The 25,195-nt window shown below is 42.5% G+C and overlaps 1 protein-coding gene across 3 annotated transcripts in view; it reads right to left on the bottom strand.

Moving 5' to 3' along the window:
• clmpa (CXADR like membrane protein a) overlaps positions 1–23,304 on the bottom strand; it is a 178,843-nt gene extending 155,539 nt beyond the window's left edge. For 2 of the 3 annotated variants that reach the window (XR_006769668.1, XM_014197816.2), the window contains exon 1: positions 22,839–23,303. Coding sequence is in view for 1 of the 3 variants with exons in the window: in XM_014197816.2 (XP_014053291.1) it covers positions 22,839–22,869 (31 nt within the window). In the remaining 2 variants the exon portion in view is untranslated. Of the gene's footprint in view, positions 1–22,838 lie in introns of all 3 variants that reach the window. The other variant, XM_014197817.2, reaches the window with a different exon arrangement.
• Positions 23,305–25,195: the final 1,891 nt, after the last annotated feature.

Below are 25,195 nucleotides of genomic sequence, written 5' to 3'. Positions count from 1 at the left end.
TTTGTACTATGGGGGATAGTAGATTGACATAGGCTAGTGCTTTTGCTGTTCGTTAGGCCTAATCATCTTGTTGGCTAACGAAAAGTAAATGTGGACAGTTCTTCCAATATCTTCAATATGCACCTTGGAATTGGATAAGAATGTGTGCAGTTGCATCCCGGATATGTCTGTCTTCACTTGTAGCCTGTGAGAAAGACACGATCATGTGATGGGAGAAGGGCAAAACGGACACTGGCTGCAAAATGCATGGATTTATTTTAGGGAGCATTATGGCCACAAAGGGGATGCTGCCGTGAAATTAGAGGCATTATCAAGTGCTTGTCAAAGTGTGAATGACAGACTAATGAAGTGTGTACAGACTGCGCAAAAAAACAAAGCAGAGCTCATGCCTTTCAAACAACTTTTTTCAAATCCTCATTAGAGTCGCATCATGCAGCCTTACAATGTACTAAAAATCAAAACATATAGCCCAATGTTTGTAGAACAACTAACTTATTTAAACATTTTAATAATTTTTTTTTTTTACCCCTTTTTCTCCCGAATTTCATGGTATCCAATTGGTATTTACAGTCCTGTCCCTTCGCTGCAACTCCAAAACGGACTCAGGAGATGCAAAAGTTGAGCCATGCGTCCTCCGAAACACAACCCAGCCAAGCAGTATTGCTTCTTGACAAAAAGCTTGCTTAACCCAGAAGCACTAATGTGTCGGAGGAAACACCGTACACCTGGTACCCGTGTCAGCATGCATTGTACCCAGCCCACCACAAGAGTCGCTAGTATGCAAAGGGACAGCAACATCCCTGCCAGCCAAACCCTCTCCTAACCCGGGCGACGCTGGGCCAATTGCGCTGGACTCAGGAGCCTCCTTGTCGCGGCCGGCTGCGACAGAGCCTGGACTAGAACCAGGAGCTCTAGTGGCACAGCTAGCACTGCCTTAGACCACTGCCCACTCAGGAGGCCCGAACAACTAAAGTTACATGAATAACTCTAAATTAAGCATATAGGAGTACCTATTTCTTTGTTAACCACTCAACACAGAATAACCGTATGTGTGCACTCCCTCAAATCGTTTGGAGAAAATATTTATATTTTATTCAGCTTTGTTCAATTGAATTCTTCATACTATAAAAGAATGCTATGGAATTCTGAACAAATCTTGTCTGCTAAATTAACTAGTGTAGCTTACAGACATTTGGCATAGCCAGATTCGGACTTAGGAAGCCACGGCATTTCGATGGGGTACCGTCATACTTCTCCAGAAGGGACAGTTGGGCATCGCTGACCTGGGCGGATGGCTGAGCAGACTGGGGGACTGGCTCACTGTGACAATCCATGGTAGGAGGCCTCCTCCATGGCCATACCTAGTTGCGTCAGCTGGTGTTGGTGGAGTAGATGACCCTGTTCGTTGACCATCTGGAAGATGGTTTTATCCTCTGCTGCTTCCATATTTTGAGGTAGTATTCTGTAACGTATATGCCGGGAGTCAGGAAGCAGGTGCAGAAGGTGAGTTTAATAATGGAAGGATACAAATGAACAAACATGAGAAGCGTAGTGAACATGAGAGAAAACAATAATACCTGATGACAAGTGAAATAAAGGGGGAGGGATCAAGGAGAAACTAATGACCAGGTGTGCGTAATGATGGGGAACAGGTGTGCGTAATATAGTTGCCAGGACTGGTGGTTAGTAGACCAGCGACGTTGAGCGCAGGAGGGAGGGAGCAGGAGTAGGCGTGACATTAACATAAGGACAACTCAATATGCTATTCTGTTCTTCTGAAATAGACTACATTTTCTCTTTAGACCTGTCTAAAATAAATGATGGATTTATTGTTAAGGTGTAGGCTATAATACATGGATTTATTAGACTTTTAAAAATGTACATGTTCCAAAGGTCTGCATCATGTGTGAAAGCCAGGAGATGCTATGTGTTTATGTTAATTAGCTGTCATTTATCGTGAGACCGACAGTTATTTGCTTGACAATCACTGGCTGACAAAATGTTGTGACCGCCACAGCCCTAGTACTACAAGAACAAGTGTATTATTTATTGGGATCCCCATTAGCTGATGCCATGATGACAGTTAACCTACCTGGTGTTCATACACACAAAAAAATAGTTTACAGACTTAAGACTATAAAAAGTTGAGTTGATATTAAAAGACAGTCACACAGGCCTCCCGAGTGGCACAGCAGCACCAGGCACTGCATTGCAGTGTTGCGGCATCACTACAGCCTGGGGTTCGTTTGGCCGGGGGGGCTTTACCTGGCTAATCGCGCTCTAGCGACTCCTTGTGGCGGGCCGGGCACCTGCAGGCTGACCCCGGTCGTCAGTTGAACTGAACAGTGTTTCCTTAGACACATTGGTGCAGCTGGCTTCTGGGTTAAACGAGCGGGTGTTAAGAAGCGTGGCTTGGCGGGTCATGTTTCGACTGATGACGCATGACTCATTCTTCGCCTCTCCTGAGCCCGTTGGGAAGTTTCAGCAATGAGACAAGACCGTAATCATGACCCAAAAATGACTAACAAAAAAAGACAAGTCACACAATTGAGTAAAGACATTCAATACATTTTAACGGGACACAGAGACAATAGGAGTCAACAAACACTAGACATGTTAAAATAACTAGAAGTGCTTTGATGGAAAAAAGTACAGAGCATCCATCAAATTGCTACAATTTGTGCAGAGCATGAATTCCATACCAGGCATTGTCCAGGGCAACCATACATGTAATTATGATTAGGTTGCATAAGCTGACAATAAACCGTATGGGGCATGTGAATGAACTTTAAATGAAAATCAAACAAATGATGCATAGCATCTTTCCACCTACACAATAAAGCCCATTCAAGACCAGAACAGGCTAGATCAATGACATAAGGAACTAAAGCAGATTTGAAGGTAATCTTGTGACATATGTCACCATTCTACTGGGTTAAAGTCATCACCAGAAAATTGTAGTCAGTGCATGTGTAACAGTATAGCTTCCGTCCCTCTCCTCGCACCAACCTGGGCTCGAACCAGGGACCCTCTGCGCGCATCAACAACTGACACCCACGAAGCATCGTTACCCATCGTGCCACAAAAGCCGCAGCCCTTGCAACGCAAGGGGAACAACCACTTCAGGTCTCAGAGCGAGTGACGTAACCGATTGAAACGCTATTAGCGCGCACCACCGCTAACTAACTAGCCATTTCACATCGGTTACACATGCCAGTGTTACTGGCCTCCAGTTTCAGCAAGTTTGGCTCATCTCTCATAGGCGATCCATTCCTCTCTCCATTCATGCTATTTGAGACTAGTGCCACAGGAGGTAGTTGCCTGACGCATGTTTGGCTGTGATGGGCTAAAGGTGGGCTGGGGGGCGGGGGAGTCTGGCAGCAGCGGTGTCACAGCCGGCTGAAGTGACTCTCAGTGACGTGGTGTGCCTCCTGTTGTGCATCTCTCTGCTAATTAACACTGAGCCCCCCACCACCACCTCATCCTCTCCACGCACCATCACCACTGTTTAGTTCAGCCACCACAGAGAAACACTCGTCTCAGGCACAGAGGTGGCCTGGGTGAGAGATGTTCTTTACCACTACGGCAATACAGCAGAGGCATGAGCAGTCAGGAGTGAGGATTACAGTCTAGAGCACATACTCCTCCAACAACACTTCTAATGAGATTTATAATGAACCAGAGGAAACTACTTCAGAATCAAGCACGGACTGTAGGTTTTATAGATTTTCCCATTTGTCACTAGTATTATGATTATTCCTGTTTTGATTGCAGCCTAAATCAAAATAAGGATTCCTCCATAGGCCAATCGTGCAATATGCATTTAATTCAATTGGGACAAGACGAAGACCTTTAAGAGGACCTTCAATATTCCACCAGCTCTGCTGAGTTGACATGTCACGCCAGTGGGCTGGCCTGACGTGAGTACCTGAGCAAGACGCTAGCTAGCGCTAACGTGGAGTGCAAGGTGACTGCTAATTGACTTGGAGAGGAGATGGTGTGTGCGTGAGAGGGAGCTCCTCCGTGGCAAAGTCAACGGATATCTCACTGTAAGAAAGACAACAGAGCCCCTATCTAGATCCACTTGATTGCAGCGTCCACTGAGAGAGACAGAAAGAGGGGGAGAGAAAGAATGAGGGAGAGAATGGAGTAGAGAGAAAGAGAGAGCGAGAGAGAGTGAAAAAGGACAGAGAGAGAGAACAGAGAAAGAGAGAGAGCGAAAGAGGTGAGACAACAGAGAGAGAGAGAAAGAGAGAGAGAAAGAGAGAGAGATGAGGCCAGAGCACAGCAACATGTCACTCCCTAACCTCATCTCCACATTTGACAGATACTTTGCCTGCCCCTGGAGGTTCAGTCTAAATATAACCAAGAATAGGGGACAGATATGGTTTTTAAATCACTGTTTGCATTCATCTTGATAGATCACATGATAATGTTTATACACATGCATGTAGGCTTACACATGCATGTAGGCTATGTTGCAGGAAAGGTCATTCTATGAGGCATGGTAATGTGTGAGATGTGGGACTCCATTCCTAGAAGTGTGATATTTCATGTGTGGATTATTTGGAATGGAAAGAGGGATGAAGAAAGAGAAAAATCAAGAATCGTAAAAGGTCAACATCTAAGTGTTCTAAAAATAGAGTGTGAAACGGCAACAAGCCAATGGGCAAAAAGACAAATCCGAGGGATGAACTGACTGGGGAGCAACACTGACTGCAAGGAGAAAGAAGACTAATTTTCCCCATCAGCTCTCTGACACATGAACAGTGCCAGGGTTATTCACCATTCCAGTCAGTCATCTAAAAATGTTTTCCATTGGAAGCTTTCAGCTTGTTCCAAAAGGGAGGTCACACGAGGATTCAATGTGAAATGCTTCTTACACTGTACTTCACTGTATTTCCTTGATCATTGGGGTTGTTCCCTCTAAGCTACGCGCGTGGGTGGGACCGAGACTGCCTCTCAGAAGAAATATCAGCCCGAGGAGAGAAGCACGAGATTCAACTTCACTCAACTTTCTAGAGTTTTCCCCTTTAGTTAACACTATCAATGTTCCCTTCACATTGAGAATTGTGATCAAATCAACGCAATATTAACCACTTTCAATGGAACATACCAAAACAAAACCAACTGTGCAAGACTTAGTATGCAAAACGAACTATGCAAGAGATTTTGTTGTAGGCAGAACGCATCTGAGTAGGATTCTATTGCATTGACACGAACCACTCAGCCAGTACTCTACACAGACCTACACAGACCGGTGCGGCATAACCCATCAGAACTGCAGTAGGCCTATATGCAAATACACCATTGCCATATATGGATCTGTGCCATTCACTTTGAACTGGACTGTGTTTACAGCATGAGGGTCATGAGTAGATGCGCCTGTTTTGAGATCAAAGCGAGAGCTACATGTAGCCACGTGTGCACATTTATTAATATCCTTTGCTAGTTAGTGAGTTATTATACCAGTTATAGATCATTTGTAGTCAGCAATGAGGGAGGGATTGCTTCCTACAAGAGCACAAAACGTGTACAATTCTAGACATATTTGAAAAGCGAGTCGGGTAAAGAGTTTGTTTTTGTCTTAAAGGGGCAGTGTTGTATTTTGAGACAGGCTTAAATAAGCTAAGTAGCCAATAGGCAGAGGGTAGCATAATTTGGCTGATTCTCTGTAATAATGGTATGGGAATAATAATGCATTTTATTTTGTAAAGTGGTTTCTTGCATCATCAACAACACAACAATATTTTCAGTCACCTCCTTGTCTGAAGGACAAGTAGATTAACAGGCTATTCTTCTATTCAAAAGTCTAATGGAATGTAGGCATACATTGAACACCACACATTGGCTGCTTCTGTAGGCTGAATGATAGAACAGCTATTTCCATGTTAAAATATTATGGGTTGCCTTTTCTCCATTGTTTTTGATGGTAGGCCTACATTATGATCAAATAACCACAGTAGCCTACTTGACCACTGTCTGAAACTGTATCTGTAAAGTGGGTACAGTAAACACGCTTGAAGTTCCACAGACATTTCACAATGTTCAAGACTTGAAATTTGCTCAATGCCCAAAAAATGAGAGGGAACATTGGTTGGAGGATATTGGACGTAACGGATAATAATAACATTTAGCACTGTTTGGATATCTCCTCCTGAGGTGTGAGACTATGACTAGCCATAGAGTGAATTACGACAAGATCATTAATCATTCTATAATATCTAGGCTATCCTATACACTGAAAGAGGTTGATAGCTCATTCAGATGTACTTTATAGCCTAGTTTAATATTATAGGCTATTGTCAGGGATTTATCAAAGGCAAAAGTTGAATTACTTGTTAAAAACATACTTAGGCTTACATACAGTTCTGTGACCAAACTCATAAATGACAAGGTTGGATTAGCTGAACTTTCCCCAAATGCTTTTTTCCCTCACTGACTATTCAACTTGTTTGGTTTGAAATGCTCCAAGGCAAACTCCAGCAGGTATATCTCACTGGTCACCCCCAAAGCCAATTCCTCCTTTGGTCGTCTTTCCTTCCAGTTCTCTGCTGCCAATGACTGGAACGAACTGCAAAAATCTCTGAAGCTGGAGACTCATTTCTCCCTCACTAGCTTTAAGCACCAGCTGTCAGAGCAGCTCACAGATCACTGCACCTGTACATAGCCCATCTGTAAACAGCCCATCTATCTACCTACCTCATACCCATACTGTATTGATTTATTTATCTTGCTCCTTTGCACCCCAGTATCTCAACTTGCACATTCATCTTCTGCACATCTACCATTTCAGTGTTTAATTGCTATATTGTAATTACTTCGCCACCATGGCCTATTTATTGCCTTAACTTACCTCATTTGCACTCACTGTATATAGACTTTTTGTTTTCTTTTGTTCTACTGTATTATTAACTGTATGTTTTGTTTATTCCATGTGTAACTCTGTGTTGTTGTATGTGTCGAATTGATATGCTTTATCTTGGCCAGGTCGCAGTTGCAAATGAGAACTTGTTCTCAACTAGCCTACCTGGTTAAATAAAGGTGAAATAAAAACAAAACTGACTATATCATGAGGCAAACCGTGTTGTTTCTGGCGCTTGGGCCGGGCTGCATGGCCTGTCTAACTCACTGCCCTAATGCAACTAATGAACATTCAGTCTCATCACCCCATGGACAAGCAGGCTAATTGTGGTGGCGTGCCCCGTTCTTGGTCTCTCCCGACGATTCAGCGAGACTGGGACATTACCACACACGTGTCTGAAGGCATGACCTGTAAGGATCTATGTGTAGCTGGTGCAGAGGAGTCAGGCGCAGGACAGCAGAGATGAGTAAATAAAAGTAACTTTACTCAAAGTCATCAAAATACAAGAGAATTACCAAGCCCACAAATACGGACCACAATACAACAAACATGGGGAACAGAGGGTTAAATAATAAACAGGTAATTGGGTGAGTGAAACCAGGTTTGTAAGACTAAGACAAAACAAATGGAAAATGAAAAGTGGATCGGCGGTGGCTAGAAGGCTAGCGACGTCGACCGCCGAACGCCGCCCGAACAAGGAGAGGGACCGACTTCGGCGGAAGTCGTGACATGACCTGATGACAAACACACAAACAACATAGTTCAGGAGGACTTTCAGGATGACTAACATTACTTTCTTTCGTATTGCTGAATCCCGTATGAACGTAAAACATTTCACATGATAATGAAAAAAAGTAGTTTTCTAAATCAATAAGTAGGCTATAGCCTAGGCCTAACTGTAGCCTTCTTGGATGAGATTACAGTGTTTCTTGCAGGTTGCAGCAAATACCTAAAACTGTAGTCTATAGGGTGTTCACCCATGAAATTATTTAATTCAATGTTTCCAAAAAAAAAATATTAATTCAATGGAGAATTGCATAAAAAAAAGAATAGTCCAAACCCTTTGTCTCTACCATGTATTGTTCACAAGTTATGAATCACACTTGTGTAAGATGGCGCCGGAGCCATTTCACATGCCCCCAACCGATTGTGTTTTTTGTTCGTTTTTCTGCGTTGTTTGTAACTTATTGTAATTTCTTTACTCTTATTGTACATATTGTTGCCGCTAACGTCTCTTATGACCGAAAATAACTTCTAGACATCAGGACTGCGATTACTCACCACGGACTAGCAGAATCTTTTTTCTTCTTTCACAACACTGACGAGCCCGAGGCGGAGGATATACGGCTCCCTCGGGAACAGGCCCCGACCCCAGTGATTTGCGTGAAGAGGAGGCGGAGAAAGAGAGACCGGAGAGCGGGCTGCCTTCTGAGAAGTCGGAGGCGATTGTATAAACCCCCACTTCCCTCAATTCTGCTAGAAAACATGCAATCTTTGGACAATAAAATGGACGAGTTATTGGTAAGATTAAACTACCAACGGGACATTAAAAAATGCAACATCTTATGCTTCGCATTGTCGTGGCTGAACGATGACAATATCAACATACAGCTGGCTGGTTATACGAGAGAACAGCGGCGTCTGGTAAGACAAGGGGTGTCGGTCTATGTATTTTTGTAAACAACAGCTGGTGCACAATATCTAAGGAAGTCTCGAGCTATTGCTCGCCTGAGGTAGAGTTCCTTATGATAAGCTGCAGACCACACTATCTACCGAGAGAGTTTTCATCTGTATTCTTTGTAGCTGTTTACATACCATCACAGTCAGAGGCTGGCACTAAGATAGCATTGAATGAGCTGTATTCCGCCAAAAGCAAACAAGAAAACGCTCACCCAGAGGCAGCGCTCCTAGTAGCTGGGGACTTTAATGCAGGGAAACTTAAATCAGTTTTACCAAATTTCTATCACCATGTTAAATGTGCAACCAGAGGGAAAATAACTCTGGACTACCTATACTCCACACACAGAGATACATAGAAAGCTCTCCCTCGCCCTCCACTTGGCAAATCTGACCATAATTACATCCTCCTGATTTTCTATGGGGTTGAGATCTGGAGACTGGCTAGGCCACTCCAGGACCTTGAAATGCTTCTTACGAAGCCACTCCTTCGTTGCCCGGGCGGTGTGTTTGACCCAGCCACGTTTCATCTTCAATGCCCTTGCTGATGGAAGGAGGTTTTCACTCAAAATCTCACAATACATGGCCCCATTCATTCTTTCCTTTACACGGATCAGTCGTCCTGGTCCCTTTGCAGAAAAACAGCCCCAAAGCATGATGTTTCCACCCCCATGCTTCACAGTAGCTATGGTGTTCTTTGGATGCAACTCAGCATTCTTTGTCCTCCAAACACGACAAGTTGAGTTTTTACCAAAAAGTTATATTTTGGTTTCATCTGACCATATGACATTCTCCCAATCCTCTTCTGGATCATCCAAATGCTCTCTAGCAAACTTCAGACGGGCCTGGACATGTACTGGCTTAAGCAGGGGGACACATCTGGCACTGCAGGATTTGAGTCCCTGGCGGCGTAGTGTGTTACTGATGGTAGGCTTTGTTACTTTGGTCCCAGCTCTCTGCAGGTCATTCACTAGGTCCCCCTGTGTGGTTCTGGGATTTTTGCTCACCGTTCTTGTGATCATTTTGACCCCACGGGGTGAGATCTTGCGTGGAGCCCAAGATCGAGGGAGATTATCAGTGGTCTTGTATGTCTTCTATTTCCTAATAATTGCTCCCACAGTTGATTTCTTCAAACCAAGCTGCTTACCTATTGCAGATTCAGTCTTCCCAGCCTGGTACAGGTCTACAATTATGTTTCTGGTGTCCTTTGACAGGTCTTTGGTCTTGGCCATAGTGGAGTTTGGAGTGTGACTGTTTGAGGTTGTGGACAGGTGTCTTTTATACTGATAACAAGTTCAAACAGGTGCCATTAATACAGGTAACGAGTGGAGGACAGAGGAGCCTCTTAAAGAAGAAGTTACAGGTCTGTGAGAGCCAGAAATCTTGCTTGTTTGTAGGTGACCAAATACTTATTTTCCACCATAATTTGCAAATAAATTCATAACAAATCCTACAATGTGATTTTCTGGATTTTCTTTTCTCATTTTGTCTGTCATAGTTGACGTGTACCTATGATGAAAATTACAGGCCTCTCTCATCTTTTTAAGTGGGAGAACTTGCACAATTGGTGGCTGACTAAATACTTTTTTGCCCCACTGTATGTCATTGGATTCATCAATAAGTGCATCGATGACATCGTCCCCACAGTGACCGTACGTACATACCCCAACCAGAAGCCATGGATTACAGGCAGCATCCGCACTGAGCTAAAGGCTAGAGTTGCCGCTTTCAAGGAGCGGGACTCTAACCCGGAAGCTTATAAAAAAATCCTGCTATGCCCTCCGACGAACCATCAAACAGGCAAAGCATCAATATAGGACTAAGATTGAATCGTACTACACTGGCTCTGATGCTCGTCGAACGTGGCAGGGCCTGCAAAGCATTACAGACTACAAAGGGAAGCACAGCTGCCCAGTGACACGAGCCTACCGGACAAGCTAAACTACTTCTATGCTTGCTTCGAGGCAAATAACACTGAAACATGCATGAGAGCACCAGCTGTACCAGAAGACTGTGTGATCACGTTCTCCGCAGCCGATGAGATAAGACCTTTAGACAGGTCAACATTCACAAGACCGCAGGGCCAGATGGATTACCAGGACGTGTACTGTGCGCATGCGCTGACCAACTAGCAAGTGTCTTCACTGACATTTTCAACCTCTCCCTGTCCGAGTCTGTAATACCAACATGTTTTAAGCAGTCCACCATAGTGCCTGTCCCCAAGAACACTAAGGTAACCTGCCTAAATGATTACTGACCCGTAGCACTCACGTCTGTAGCCATGAAGTGCTTTGAAAGGCAACACCATCATCCCAGGAACCCTAGACCCACTCCAATTTGCATACCGCCCCAACAGATCCACAGATGAAGCAGTCTCTATTGCACTCCACCCTGCCCTTTCCCACCTGGACAAAAGGAACACCTATGTGAGAATGCTATTCATTGACTACAGCTCAGCGTTGAACACCATAGTGCCCTCAAAGCTCATCAATAACCTAAGGACCCTGGGACTAAACACCTCCCTCTGCAACTGGATCCTGGACTTCCTGACGGGCCGCCCCCAGGTGGTAAGTGTAGGTAACAACACATCCACCACGCTGATCCTCAACACAGGGGCCCCTCAGGGGTGTGTGCTCAGCCCCCTCCTGTACTCCTTGTTCACTCATGACTGCACGGCCAGGCACGAATCCAACACCATTATTCAATTTGCCGATGACACAACAGTGGTAGGCCTGATCACTGACAACAACGAGACAGCCTATAGGGAGGAGGTCAGACACCTGGCCGTGTGATGCCAGGACAACAACCTCTCCCTCAACGTGATCAAGACAAAGGAGATGATTGTGGACTACAAGAAAAAGAGGACCGAGCACGCCCCCATTCTCATTGACGGGGCTGCAGTGTAGGTTGAGAGCTTCAAGCTCCTTGGTGTCCACATCACCAACAAACTAACATGGTCCAAGCACACCATGACAGTCGTGAAGCGGGCACGACAAAACCTATTCCCCCTTAGGAGACTGAAAAGATTTGGCATGGGTCCTGAGATCCTCAAAAGGTTTTACAGCTGCACCATCGAGAGCATCCTGACTGGTTGCATCACTTCCTGGTATGGCGACTGCTCGGCCTCCGACCACAAGGCACTACAGAGGGTAGTGTGAACGGCCCAGTACATCACTGGGGCCAAGCTTCCTGCCATCCAGGACCTCTATACCAGGCGGTGTCAGAGGAAGGCCCTACAAATTGTCAAAGACTCCAGCCACCCTAGTCGTAGAATGTTCACTCTGCTACCACATGGCAAGCGTTACCGGAGTGCCAAGTCTAGGTCCAAGAGCTTCTACCCCCAAGTCATAAGACTCCTGAACATCAGGTCAAATGGCTACCCAGACTATTTGCATTACCCCCCCTCCTCTCTTCACACCACTGCAACTCTCTGTTGTCATCTATGCATAGTCACTTTAATTAACTCTACCTACATGTACATGTACATTGACTCTGTACCGGCACCCCCCTGTATATATTGTTATTTTTTACTGCTGCTCTTTAATTACTTGTTACTTTTATCTCTTATTCTTATCCCAATTTTTTTGAAACTACACTGTTGGTTACAGGCTCGTAAGTAAGCATTTCACTGTAAGGTGTTGTATTCGGTGCATGTGACTAATAACATTTGATTTGATTTGATTTTGAAGTTACGGACTATTTACTCAGAGAAATTAGCATGATTAGAGTGAATATAATGTCATTATGGCCATGGTCAAAAAGTGGTGGCTGCTCAATAGAACTTTGTCACTGCTCCAGCTAACTTTGAATGTCAATTGACAAGCTAGCTAGTGGCTGCAGGGTCCTGTGTGTTAACATGTGGTTTTTCTCAATGAAATCCTTAGAATACAACATGAAATAGGATCTATATATTTATTAATTTACAAAGCTAACAGACTGAATTTCAATATCTTACCTCCCAAAGACAATCCGTTCCAGTTTTCATGGTGTATTTCTGAATCTTTCCCTTTAAATCGCTATAGAAACACCCCCCCGCACTTAACGTTGATCGACCAGGGCTAGAGAAATAAAAAGCCACAGATATGGGCTGCAGTCCAAACAGGACTTCTGAAACTCTTCTGAAACTCATCAGTCTATTCTTGTTCTGTGAAATTAAGGCTATTCCATGCGAGAAATTGCGAAGAAACTGAAGATCTCGTACAACACTGTGTACTACTCCCTTCACAGAACAACGCAAACTGGCTCTAATCAGAATAGAAAGAGGAGTGGGAGGCCCCGGTGCACAACTGAGCAAGAGGAAAAGTACATTAGTGTCTAGTTTGAGAAACAGACGCCCCACAAGTCCCAAAACCAGTCAGCTGATGTTCTGAAAGAGCTGCAAACTCTGGACCCCTACAAATGAGCCGGGCTAGACAATCTGGATCCTTTCTTTCTAAAATTATCTGCAGAAATTGTTGCAACCCCTATTACTAGCCTGTTCAACCACTCATTCGTGTCGTCTGAGATTCCTAAAGATTGGAAAGCAGCTGCGGTCATCCCTCTCTTCAAAGGGGGGGACACTCTTGACCTAAACTGCTACAGACCTATATCTATCCTACCCTGCCTTTCAAAGGTCTTCGAAAGCCAAGTCAACAAACAGATTACCGACCATTTCGAATCCCACCGCACCTTCTCCGCTATGTAATCTGGTTTCAGAGCTGGTCATGGGTGCACCTCAGCCATGCTCAAGGTCCTAAACGATATCTTAACCGCCATCGATAAGAAACAATACTGTGCAGCCGTATTCATTGACCTGGCCAAGGCTTTCGACTCTGTCAATCACCACATCCTCATCTGCAGACTCAATAGTCTTGGTTTCTCAAATGATTGCCTCGCCTGGTTCACCAACTACTTCTCTGATAGAGTTCAGTGTGTCAAATCGGAGGGCCTGTTGTCCGAACCTCTGGCAGTCTCTATGGGGGTGCCACAGGGTTCAATTCTTGGGCCGACTCTCTTCTCTGTATACATCAATGATGTCGCTCTTGCTGCTGGTGATTCTCTGATCCACCTCTACGCAGACGACACCATTCTGTATACTTCTGGCCCTTCTTTGGACACTGTGTTAACAACCCTCCAGACGAGCTTCAATGCCATACAACTCTCCTTCCGTTGCCTCCAACTGCTCTTAAATATAAGTAAAACTAAATGCATGCTCTTCAACTGATCGCTGCCTTCACCTGCCCGCCATCATCACTACTCTGGATGGTTCTTACTTAGAATATGTGGACAACTGCAAATACCTAGGTGTCTGGTTAGACTGTAAACTCTCCTTCCAGACTCACATCAAACATCTCCAATCCAAAGTTAAATCTAGAATTGGCTTCCTATTTCGCAACAAAGCATCCTTCACTCATGCTGCCAAACATACCCTCGTAAAATTGACCATCCTACCGATCCTCAACTTCAGCGATGTCATTTACAAAATAGCCTCCAATACCCCACTCAATAAATTGGATGCAGTCTATCACAGTGCCATCCGTTTTGTCACCAAAGCCCCATATACTACCCACCACTGCGACCTGTACGCTCTCGTTGGCTGGCCCTCGCTTCATACTCGTCACCAAATCCACTGGCTCCAGGTCATCTACAAGACCCTGCTAGATAAAGTTCGCCCTTATCTCAGCTCGCTGGTCACCATAGCAGCACCCACCTGAACCACGCGCTCCAGCAGGTATATCTCACTGGTCACCCCCAAAGCCAATTCCTCCTTCGGCCACCTCTCCTTCCAGTTCTCTGCTGCCAATGACTGGAACGAACTACAAAAATCTCCAAAACTGGAAACACTTATCTCCCTCACTAGCTTTAAGCACCAGCTGTCAGAGCAGCTTACAGATTACTGCACCTGTACATAGCCCATCTATAATTTAGCCCAAACAACTACCTCTTCCTCTACTGTATTTATTTATTTTGCTCCTTTGCACCCCATTATTCCTATTTCTACTTTGCACTTTCTTCCACTGCAAATCTATCATTCCAGTGTTTTACTTACTATATTGTATGTACTTCGCCACCATGGCCTTTTTTTGCCATTACCTCCCTTATCTCACCTCATTTGCTCACATTGTATATAGACTTATTTTTCTGCTGTATTATTGACTGTATGTTTGCTTTACTCCATGTGTAACTCTGTGTTGTTGTATGTGTCAAACTGCTTTGCTTTATCTTGGCCAGGTCGCAATTGTAAATGAGAACTTGTTCTCAACTTGCCTACCGGGTTAAATAAAGGTGAAATAAAATAAAAAATAAATAAACTGGCAGCTTCATTAAATAGTACCCACAAAACACCAGTCTCAACGTTAACAATGAAGAGACGACTCCAGGATACTGGCCTTCTAGGCAGAGTTCCTCTGTCCAGTGTCCGTGTTCCTTTGCCCATCTTAATATTTTATTGGCCAGTCTGAGATATGGCTTTTTCTTTGCAACTCTGCCTAGAAGGCCAGCAACCATGAGTCACCTCTTCACCACAGCACCTTCTATTGAAGAGTTGATCTACAGCTATTAATTTGGTCTCCCATCCAGTGCTTTAACTAAGCCCATCCCTACTTAGCTTTGATGTTTGTCACTGATTACTATCAATGTACTAGTGTGAGAATTTTTATTGAGAGACCTCTTCATAACAATATACTATTGTGAGAATTATTATTGAGAGACCTCTTAATAACTCAACATACTGAGTGTACTAAACAGGAAAACCTTCCTAATACTGAGTTTCACCCCCGTTTGCCCTCAGGACAGGGTCAGTTCGTCGGGGCATGGACTCTACATGATGTTGAAATCATTCCACATGGATGCTGGACCATGTTGACTCCAATGATTGCCACAGTCATTTCAAGTTGGCTGAATGTCCTTTGGGTGGTGGGCTATTCTTGTCACTTGACTTATTCCACATCTTGTTGTGTTAAAGCCTGAATTAAAAATTTACTAAATACATGTAGATTTTTTTCTCAATCATCTACACACAATTCCCCGTAATGACAAAGTGAAAACAGGTTTTTAGACATTGTTGCAAATGTATTGAAAATGAAATGCATAAATATCTCATTTGCGTAAGTATTCACACCCCTTTGCTATGACACTCCAAATTGAGGTCAGGTGCATCCACACTGGGCGAAAAGGGTCCATATCAGGGGATATCTTTTTATGACACGTTTTTGATATTCTACAGCAGGTATTCCCAAACTTGGGTCGCAATGCCATCGGGGGTACGCCAAATAAAAATGTGATTCACGTAAAAATATAATAAAAAATAAATATATATATATATATATATATTATTTAAAAAAAATATTCTTCACATTTTCAAACAGTGCATTTCTATTTTCCAACGGGGCTATACATTTGGGTAGCCTCGTCGTAGCCTCGCCTGAGTAGCCTCGTTTCACTTCCAAAAATAAAATTAAACCATCTAGTGTTCACCGAAATAACAACACAATGTCAAATACATGTAGCCTAGTCAAATAATTAACATCCAATCACATTAACCGTTACTCTCTCGCAGGAAACCTTCACTCTTGTGCAGACATTTAGAAACGAAACATGACAATTTGAAAAACTGAGTGAGAATAAAGACGACTTTCAAGTAATAAGACATGCATAAAAGCAACCGATACCATTAATAAGAAGGGGCTAGAAGAGTCTTATATGGTGAACTACCGAGTGGCTAGGACAGGCAAGCCCCATACTATTGTGGAGGACTTCATTCTTCCTTCTGCCGCGGATATGGCTGGAACAATGCTGGGGGAAAAGGACAAAAAAACTATACAGACAATGCCTTCATCAAACAACACTGTTTCACAATGCATCAGTGACATGGCAGGAGATGTACTGAAACAATTACTGCTTCACATACAAGCCAGTGAATTATATGCGTTACAGCTGGATGAGTCAACAGAGGTGGTGAGCCTGGCACAGCTCCTGGTTTATGTCCGTTATGTTAATGTGGGTCAATTAAGGAAGACATCCATCTTCTGCAAACCACTGGAAACCAGTTCAACATGAGAGGATATTTTTTAAGTACTGGACAGCTTTGTGACATCAAATGGACTTTGGTGGTCAAGATGTGTTGGTATCTGTACTGATGGCGCAAAAGCCATGACAGGGAAACATAGTGGAATGGTAACGCAAATGCAAGCAGTTGCTCCCGACACCACTTGGGTACACTGTAGCATCCACCGAGAGGATCTTGCTGACAAGGGAGTGTCCAAAAATACATTTTGGTCACTACAGTGAAAATGGTTCACTTTGTTAAAGCAAGGCCCCTGAACTCTTGTATTTTCTGCATTATGCAATGATATGGGCAGCGATCATGTAACGCTTTTACAATATACAGCAGTGCGTTGGTTATCAAGGGGCAAAATATTGACACTTTTTGTTTTAATTGAGAGACAAGATTAAAGTTTTCTTTACTGACCATAATTTTCACATGTCTGACCGCTTGCATGATGACGAGTTTCTCACATGACTAGCCTATCTGGGTGATGAAACTCGACTAGCCAATCTGGGTGATGTTTTTTCTAACCTGAATGATCTGAATCTAGGATTACTGGGAATCTCCGCAACTATATTCAATGTGCGGGACAAAATTGAGGCTATGATTAAGAAGTTGGAGCTCTTTTCTGTCTGCATTAACAAGGACTACACACAGGTCTTTCCATCATTGTATGAGTTTTTGTGTGCAAATGAACTCAAGCTTACGGACAATGTCAAATGTGATATAGCGAAGCACCTGAGTGAGATGGGTGCACAATTATGCAGGTACTTTCCCGAAACGGACAACACAAACAACTGGATTCGTTATCCCTTTCATGCCCTGCCTCCAGCTGCTTACCGATACCTGAACAAGAGAGCCTCATCGAAATTGCAACAAGCGGTTCTGTGAAAATATAATTTAATCAGAAGCCACTGCCAGATTTCTGGATAGGGCTATGCTCAGAGTTTCTTGCCTTGGCAAATCGCGCTGTTAAGACACTGATGCCCTTTGGAACCACGTACCTATGTGAGAGTGGATTCTCGGCCCTCACTAGCATGAAAACTAAATACAGGCACAGACTGTGTGTGGAAAATGATTTAAGACTTAGAGTCTCTCCAATACAACCCAACATTGCAGAGTTATGTGCATCCTTTCAAGCACACCCTTCTCATTAACCTGTGGTGAGTTATTCACAATTTTTGATGAACAAATAAGGTTTTATATGTAAGATGGCTTAATAAAGAGCAAAATTATTGATTATTATTATATTATTATTTGTGCCCTGGTCCTATAAGAGCTCTTTGTCACTTCCCGAGAGCCGGGTTGTGACAAAAACACACTCATTCTTATGTTTAATAAATGTATCATATAGTGTGTGTGTGGCAGGTTTACAATGATTGCAAAAAACTAAATTTGAGAGTGCACTGACCCTGGTGCCAGAGGGGGCATGCAGCTGGAGGTTGAATGATTGAAGCGGTACGGGACTATAAAAAGTTTGGGAACCACTGTTCTAGAGAACCATTTTCAATGCATATTTTGAGTTTTGTGGATATGCACCATATCTCGAAAAATTCTGAATCCAGATGTGTCTTTTAGACATATATGACATTGGGATTACTCCGAATATCACACATACAGTTGAAGTTGGAATTTTACATACACTTAGGTTGAAGTCATTAAAACTCGTTTTTCAACTCCACAAATGTCTTGTTAACAAACTATAGTTTTGGCAAGTTGGTTAGGACATCTACTTTGTGCATGACACAAGTAATTTTTTCAACAATTGTTTACAGACAGATTATTTCACTTATAATTCACTGTATCACAATCCCAGTGGTTCAGAAGTTTACATACAGTAAGTTGCAAAAAGTGCAAATAAATCCCAAAACAACAGCAAAGTAACTTGTGAAGATGCTGGAGGAAACAGGTACAAAGTATCTATATCCACAGTAAAACGAGTCCTATATCGACATAACCTGAAAGGCCGCTCAGCAAGGAAGAAGCTACTGCTCCAAAACTGCCATAAAGAAGCCAGACTACGGTTTGCAACTGCACATGGGGACAAAGATCATACTTTTTGGAGAAATGTCCTCTGGTCTGATAAAACAAAAATAGAACTGTTTGGCCATAATGACCATCATTATGTTTGGAGGAAAATCGGGGGAAGCTTGCAAGCCGAAGAACACCATCCCAACTGTGAAGCACGGGGGTGGCAGCATCATGTTGTGGGTGTGCTTTGCTGCAGGAGGGACTGGTGCACTTCACAAAATAGATGGCATCATGAGGAGAGAAAATTATGTGGATATATTGAAGCAACATCTCAAGACATCAGTCAGGAAGTTTAAGCTTGGTCACAAATGGGTCTTCCAAATGGACAATGACCCCAGGCATACTTCCAAAGTTGTGGCAAAAGGGCTTAAGGACAACAAAGTCAAGGTATTGGAGTGGCCATCACAAAGCCCTGACCTCAATCCAATAGAACATTTGTGGGCAGAACTGAAAAAGTGTGTGCGAGCAAGGAGGCCTACAAACTTGACTCAGTTACACCAGCTCTGTCAGGAGGAATGGGCCAAAATTCACCCAACTTATTGTGGGAAGCTTGAGGAAGGCTGCCCGAAACGTTTCACCCAAGTTAAACAATTTAAAGGCAATGCTATCAAATACTAATTGAGTGTATGTAAACTTCTGACCCACTGGGAATGTGATGAAAGAAATAAAAGCTGAAATAAATAATTCTCTATAATATTACTCTGGCATTTCACGTTCTTAAAATAAAGTGGTGATCCTAACTGACCTATGACAGGGAATTTTTACTATGATTAAATGTCAGGAATTGTGAAAACTAAGTTTAAATGTATTTGACTAAGGTGTATGTAAACTTCCGACTTCAACTGTAGACATTTCCTATAGCCAGATATGGACTCATTCAATATTCTGAGATATGTGACATCCTATTTTCTCACTTCATGTTGACAAATACTGACTGTATACATCCCATACAGTGTATTCGGTAGGTATTCAGACCCTTTGACTTTTTCCACAATTTGTAACGTTACAGCCTTATTCTAAAATGGATTACATAGTTTTTTCCCCTCATGAATCTACGCACAATACCCCATAATATCAAAGCAAAAACAGGTATTTAGAAAAATTTGCAAATGTATATAAAAAAATGAAATATTACATTTACATAATTATTCAGACCCTATACTCATACGTTGTTTAAGCACCTTTGGCAGCAATTACAGCTTTCGAGTCTTCTTGGGTATGACATTACAAGCTTCGCACATCTGTATTTGGGGAGTTTCTCCCATTCTTCTCTGCAGATGCTCTCAGGCGCTGTCAGGTTGGATGGGGAGCATAGCTGCACAGCTATTTGCAGGTCTCTCCAGAGATGTTCGATCGGGTTCAAGTCCAGGCTCCTGCTGGGCCAACACAATTGTTTTATACTCTTCCCCAGATATATGCCTCATCACAATTCTATCTCGGAGATCTACGGGCAGTTCCTTGGACTTCATGGTATAGTTTCTGCTCTTTTTTTATATACATTTGCAAATGTTTTCTAAATACCTGTTTTTGCTTTGACATTATGGGGTATTGTGTGTAGTAGATTCATGAGGGGAAAAAACGATGTAATCCATTTTAGAATAAGGCTGTAACGTAACAAATTGTGGAATAAGTCAAGGGGTCTGAATACCTACCGAATGCACTGTATGTTGAAAGTTTCCAAAAGCACAGTGGTCTCCATCATTGGGAAATTGCAAAAATATGGAACTCCCCAGACTCTGCCAAGAACTGTCCGTCCGACCAAACTTGGCAACCGGGCAAAAAGGATCTTGTTCAGGGACGTGACCAAGAACACAATGACCACTCTGATAGAACTACACAGTTCCTTTGCTGAGATGGGAGGACCTGCCAGAAGGACAACAGTCTGTAAATCACTTCACCAATCTGGGCTTTATGGGAGAGTGGCCAGACAGAAGCCAATCCTGAGAAAAATGCACATGAAAGACTCAGAGACCATAAGGCAAAAGATGATGTGGCCTGATGAGACAAAAAATTTACTATTTAGCCTGAATGCAAAGCGCTATGTCTGGCGAAAACCAGGACAGCTTAACACCCCTCTAACACCATCCCTACCGTGATTCATTGTGGTGGCAGCATCATGCTATGGGGATGCTTTTCAGCGGCAGGGACTGGGAGACTGGTAAGGATAGAGGGAACAATGAATGGAGCTGAATACAGACAAATCCTTAATGAGAACCTGCTTCAGAGTGCAAATTACTTTAGGCTGGGGTGAAGATTTACGTTCCCGGGACAATGACCCCAAGCATACAGCCAAACAATGCTGGAATGGCTTCAGAACAAGAATATCAAAGTCCTTGAGTGGCCAAGCCAAAGCCCAGCGTTGAATCCTAATGAAAATCTGTGGAAAGACTTTAAGATTGCTGTTTATCACCACTCCCCATCTAACTTAACAGAGCTTGATCAAATCTGCAAGGAGAAATGGGAGAAAATCCCCAAATCCAGGTGCAAAATTGATACATACATACCCAAGACGACTCAAAGCTGTAATCGCCGCCAAAGGTGTTCTACAAAGTATTGACTCAGGGGTGTGAATACTTCTGTAAATTAGATGTTTCCCCATTTCATTTTCAATACATTTGCAAAAGATTGTGCGTAGATGGGTGAAAGATGAAATCCATTTGGGGCGGCAGTTTGGCTAGTGGTTAGAGCGCTGGATCGAATCCCCGAGCAGACAAGGTAAAAATCTGTCGTTCTGCCCCTGAACAAGGCAGTTCCCTTGGTAGGCCGTCATTGTAAATACGAATTTATTCTTAACTGACTTGCCTAGTTAAATAAAGGTTACATTTTTACACGTTTTTATTTTTATTTAATCCATTTTGAATGGATTAACAAAATGTGGAATAAGTCAAGGGGTATGAATAGTTATTGAAGGCACTGAACATGTCTTCTTATGTAATCATAGAAAGTGTGCATGTTCAATATAGCATGCATAGGTCGCAGGTCTGTGAGATCTTCACAATTGCTGTAATAATCTGCGCAGAATCTTGAACAACATTGGTCACTTGCATGCACTTTTAATGTAATCTCAACTGCAATCCAGGTCATTTGGTTGCGCTATTAGATGTAGCATAGTGATAACACATTAAGTTGTTTTATAAATGCAACATATCTGTCATATTCCAATTTGAACTTTGGTGCGATTTTAAATGGCTGAAAGTGATAACACATTTTGATGACAATGAAACCAAAAAATCTGACATTGTTTTTCCATTTGAATTTGGTTGTGCTTTAGATGGTTGAAAGCATAATGATAACACAATGGGAAATCAACAAACTTATTGTTGTCTTTTTGAAAGGTTGAAATCTCATTGATCAACATCTCAACCAAATATGCTTAATGGGAAGTCATTAAAATAGTCATTAAAATAGTCTAAGCCAATACTTTGATAGGACTATACATTTACCAAAGAACAAACTCAAAATCACAATTATACAAACAAAATTGTCATGTTGTCAACAATTTAATGATCAACATCTACAATGTTGTCTGGCACAGTTATTATTTCCCCATGTGACACACAGGCTTCCTGAAACACACTCATCAACTGAAACAATGAATATACAAGTTATAACTCCTATAATAAACAATAGTCTATCAAATGAGGAAGTATAAGACCTAATATGTTTATGATCCTAATAGCAGCAATGTAATTACCTGTAAGCTAGGCTATTAGATCCCCAATAGACTGCCTAATGGTAATACGTTGTGATATCTTTCCAAGCTGTTTCTTCATCACCTTGTATAGGCAACAGAAGCTTTAAAAAAGCCTAAAAACACAATAGGCCTAGCTATATACATTTTAAGGTGTGTTCACAATACCTGTTGGACGCTCAAATCAATCAACCTTAGGGCAACTTGAACATGCATGAACTCATGAATACGCAAATGTAATGATTGTCTAGGCCACATTATTTATCATTAATTTGAATGAGCTTCAAAAAACACAATAGTTAAGTTTTCAGATATGCTTGGGATGGATGGAAAGGTTCTTGCAATGGGGGGATCTTTAGCACATCTTTAAACTGCGACGGCATTGTAAAATATTATTTTGATTACAATACCTATCATCCAAATTGCTATAAAGCCCAGAATAAAGCATAGGCTACTATGCTAGTTCACGGTTAACATGGATTGCGCTACACTTTTGCACATTCTTATTTAATTAATATAACGGCGCGTGGCTCATGCACTGAACTTACCCAGGACCAATGTGTGAAATGAGCCAGACATCACGACTCTCAGCTGGAGCGAAAATTCCACAAAAACCAGCAGAACACGACGTCTTCTTTCTTCCCTAAAATGAGTTTAAGTCATATACCTGTGCCCTCAAATCTGAATGAAATTGGAATAGTGCGAATGATTTTGGTCTATAGGTAAGCTACAACGCATATCACACATGTCCTTGTGCTCATTCAGAAATAGAGCCGCACATTTTAATTGTTTCTCGCAGAACACCCGGTATCTTAGAGTTGCCTTGCGCTACACTTCACGGAGGATACATGTCTGCGGTCGTGCAGGGTCCGTACGTATGCCCCCTCACTCTCTCCTCTTTACACAGGATAAAAAGCGGGTGCAATAGCTGTGCGCGCAGCCCGCTGAAAAAGGGGGACCTCTACAGTTGCGAGCGTACACCGCACACATGCCCTTCCGGTGCCAGTGCGAGCGGTTTCACACCAACACATTTCCTACGGGACAAGAAGCACAAATATGATTGGCCACTCATCACATTTGCAAGGTACAGTACTACAGCAGCATCACCGTGAACAAAGAGCACTGGAGTTGGAGTGACTGCAGTGGAGAGATCTCAAACGAAGCCCTCACAAAAATAGAGATTTCCACAGCATATTATAACATTATGAAAGGGACAAATACCACGCTATATACACATGCATGTTCAGGTTCACTTTAAAAATAGATGTCAATGTGACTTCCCTGGTTAAATAAAGCATTCAAATATAAATATGTATTTGTTTATTTTGATGATATTTTAATCACCAAGCACTGTAAAATCATATGCATAAATTGATGATGATTACATTTTCAGATGCCCAATTATGGTAAAGATAATATTCAATCTACTTTATTTAGAAATGAGGGAAATGACAACCCTGATCTATGAGTCACGAACTGAACATTTCAGTACCTGATCTGCTTGTTTTTGGGTATGTCATTCCCCTTCTCTGTTGGTGCTGAATGGGAATTGGAAGGGTAAGTAGTGGTGCTGCTGGTGACTCCCATAGTGGAGATCACAGTGGCATCCAAAGTACTTCACTACATGGGCTGACTGGGACCAGAAATGGCTAATTATTAGCCAAATAATGATAATTATGTGCAAAACACTCAATTTAGACTGGCCCACTGGGCTAAAATGGACCAGCCCATCTGGCCTTTGCCAGAACTGCCCTATGGCCATTCTGTCTCTGCTTCACTATCTATCAGTCCTTCCTTTGTTTTTCCACAGGGTTCCATTCAGGCAATACAATTGTTATTTTGTTCTTGCTTCGTGACTTCTATTTTCAGAATTGGATTTCCTCACACGCAGCTTGGCCTATGATGTATTGCTTTTGCTGATATGTACCACAGCAGTCATGGCTGGATTACTAAATCCTTGATAAAACTGCAAATGACTGGCAGCTCGCAGTCTTCGATCTAGCCACAACAGAATGAGGCTGTCATAACATGGGCACCGTACGCATGACATATTGTCAAATCGTTCTATAACTTCAATTTCTAGCAATTACTAGATAGCTTTTAATTTCACCCTGTCCATTGCTGATGAGAAGTCTAGCACCACCAGAATAAACGAGACAAAAGCTGAACATGATCTTAAATGTGTTGACTGTGAATCTGTCTTGAAATAGCAGAGTGTGGAACAAAGACCTGGGCTCATTAAAAATGAATCAAGGGTATATCGGCCCTCATGTTTTCCCCCTGCTCAGGGATTCTCAGTGTGGATCAATGAAGGCTGAGGACATTACCATCTCTCCCAATAATAAAGCTTCACTTATTATAGCAACCCTTCCAAAATGCTAAGAATGATCATTACAAAGTCCAGCGCCAAATTACAGCTTGGTTATACAAACATAACAAAACTATTATTTCTAAACAGACCTAAAAGTCATTCATCTACATTGGGCAAACAGATGAAACGCCGGAACAAAGGAGTCACATTTCATTCCTGTCATGATTGCGCACAAAAGTGAAAATTGAGAGAGAGAAAATATGATCTCCTTCATTGTTTTTGTCAAGAGTGTCAAGAATGAAACCATGAGAGAGAGAGAGAGAGAGAGAGAGAGAGAGAGAGAGAGAGAGACAGATATATACAGACAGAGAGAGACAGGGATATATCCAAACCGAGAGCAAACCTCAGCAGTTTATAGGATGATGATGATCTTTACTCTTGCCCCAACTAATCTCAGCCATACCATAAAGACTTGTCTACATACTGGACATGATCTCTCACCAATCATTTCAAAGGATTCAGGAATGGACAGGATGTCACTGGTACACCACCATTGGTCAAAACGGTTATACATTCAGTTCTAATTGGCTCAGT

Source organism: Salmo salar, chromosome ssa04, assembly GCF_905237065.1.
Source record: "Salmo salar chromosome ssa04, Ssal_v3.1, whole genome shotgun sequence".
Taxonomy (NCBI): Eukaryota; Metazoa; Chordata; class Actinopteri; order Salmoniformes; family Salmonidae; genus Salmo; species Salmo salar.
This window is presented reverse-complemented; position numbering and strand designations above follow the sequence as displayed.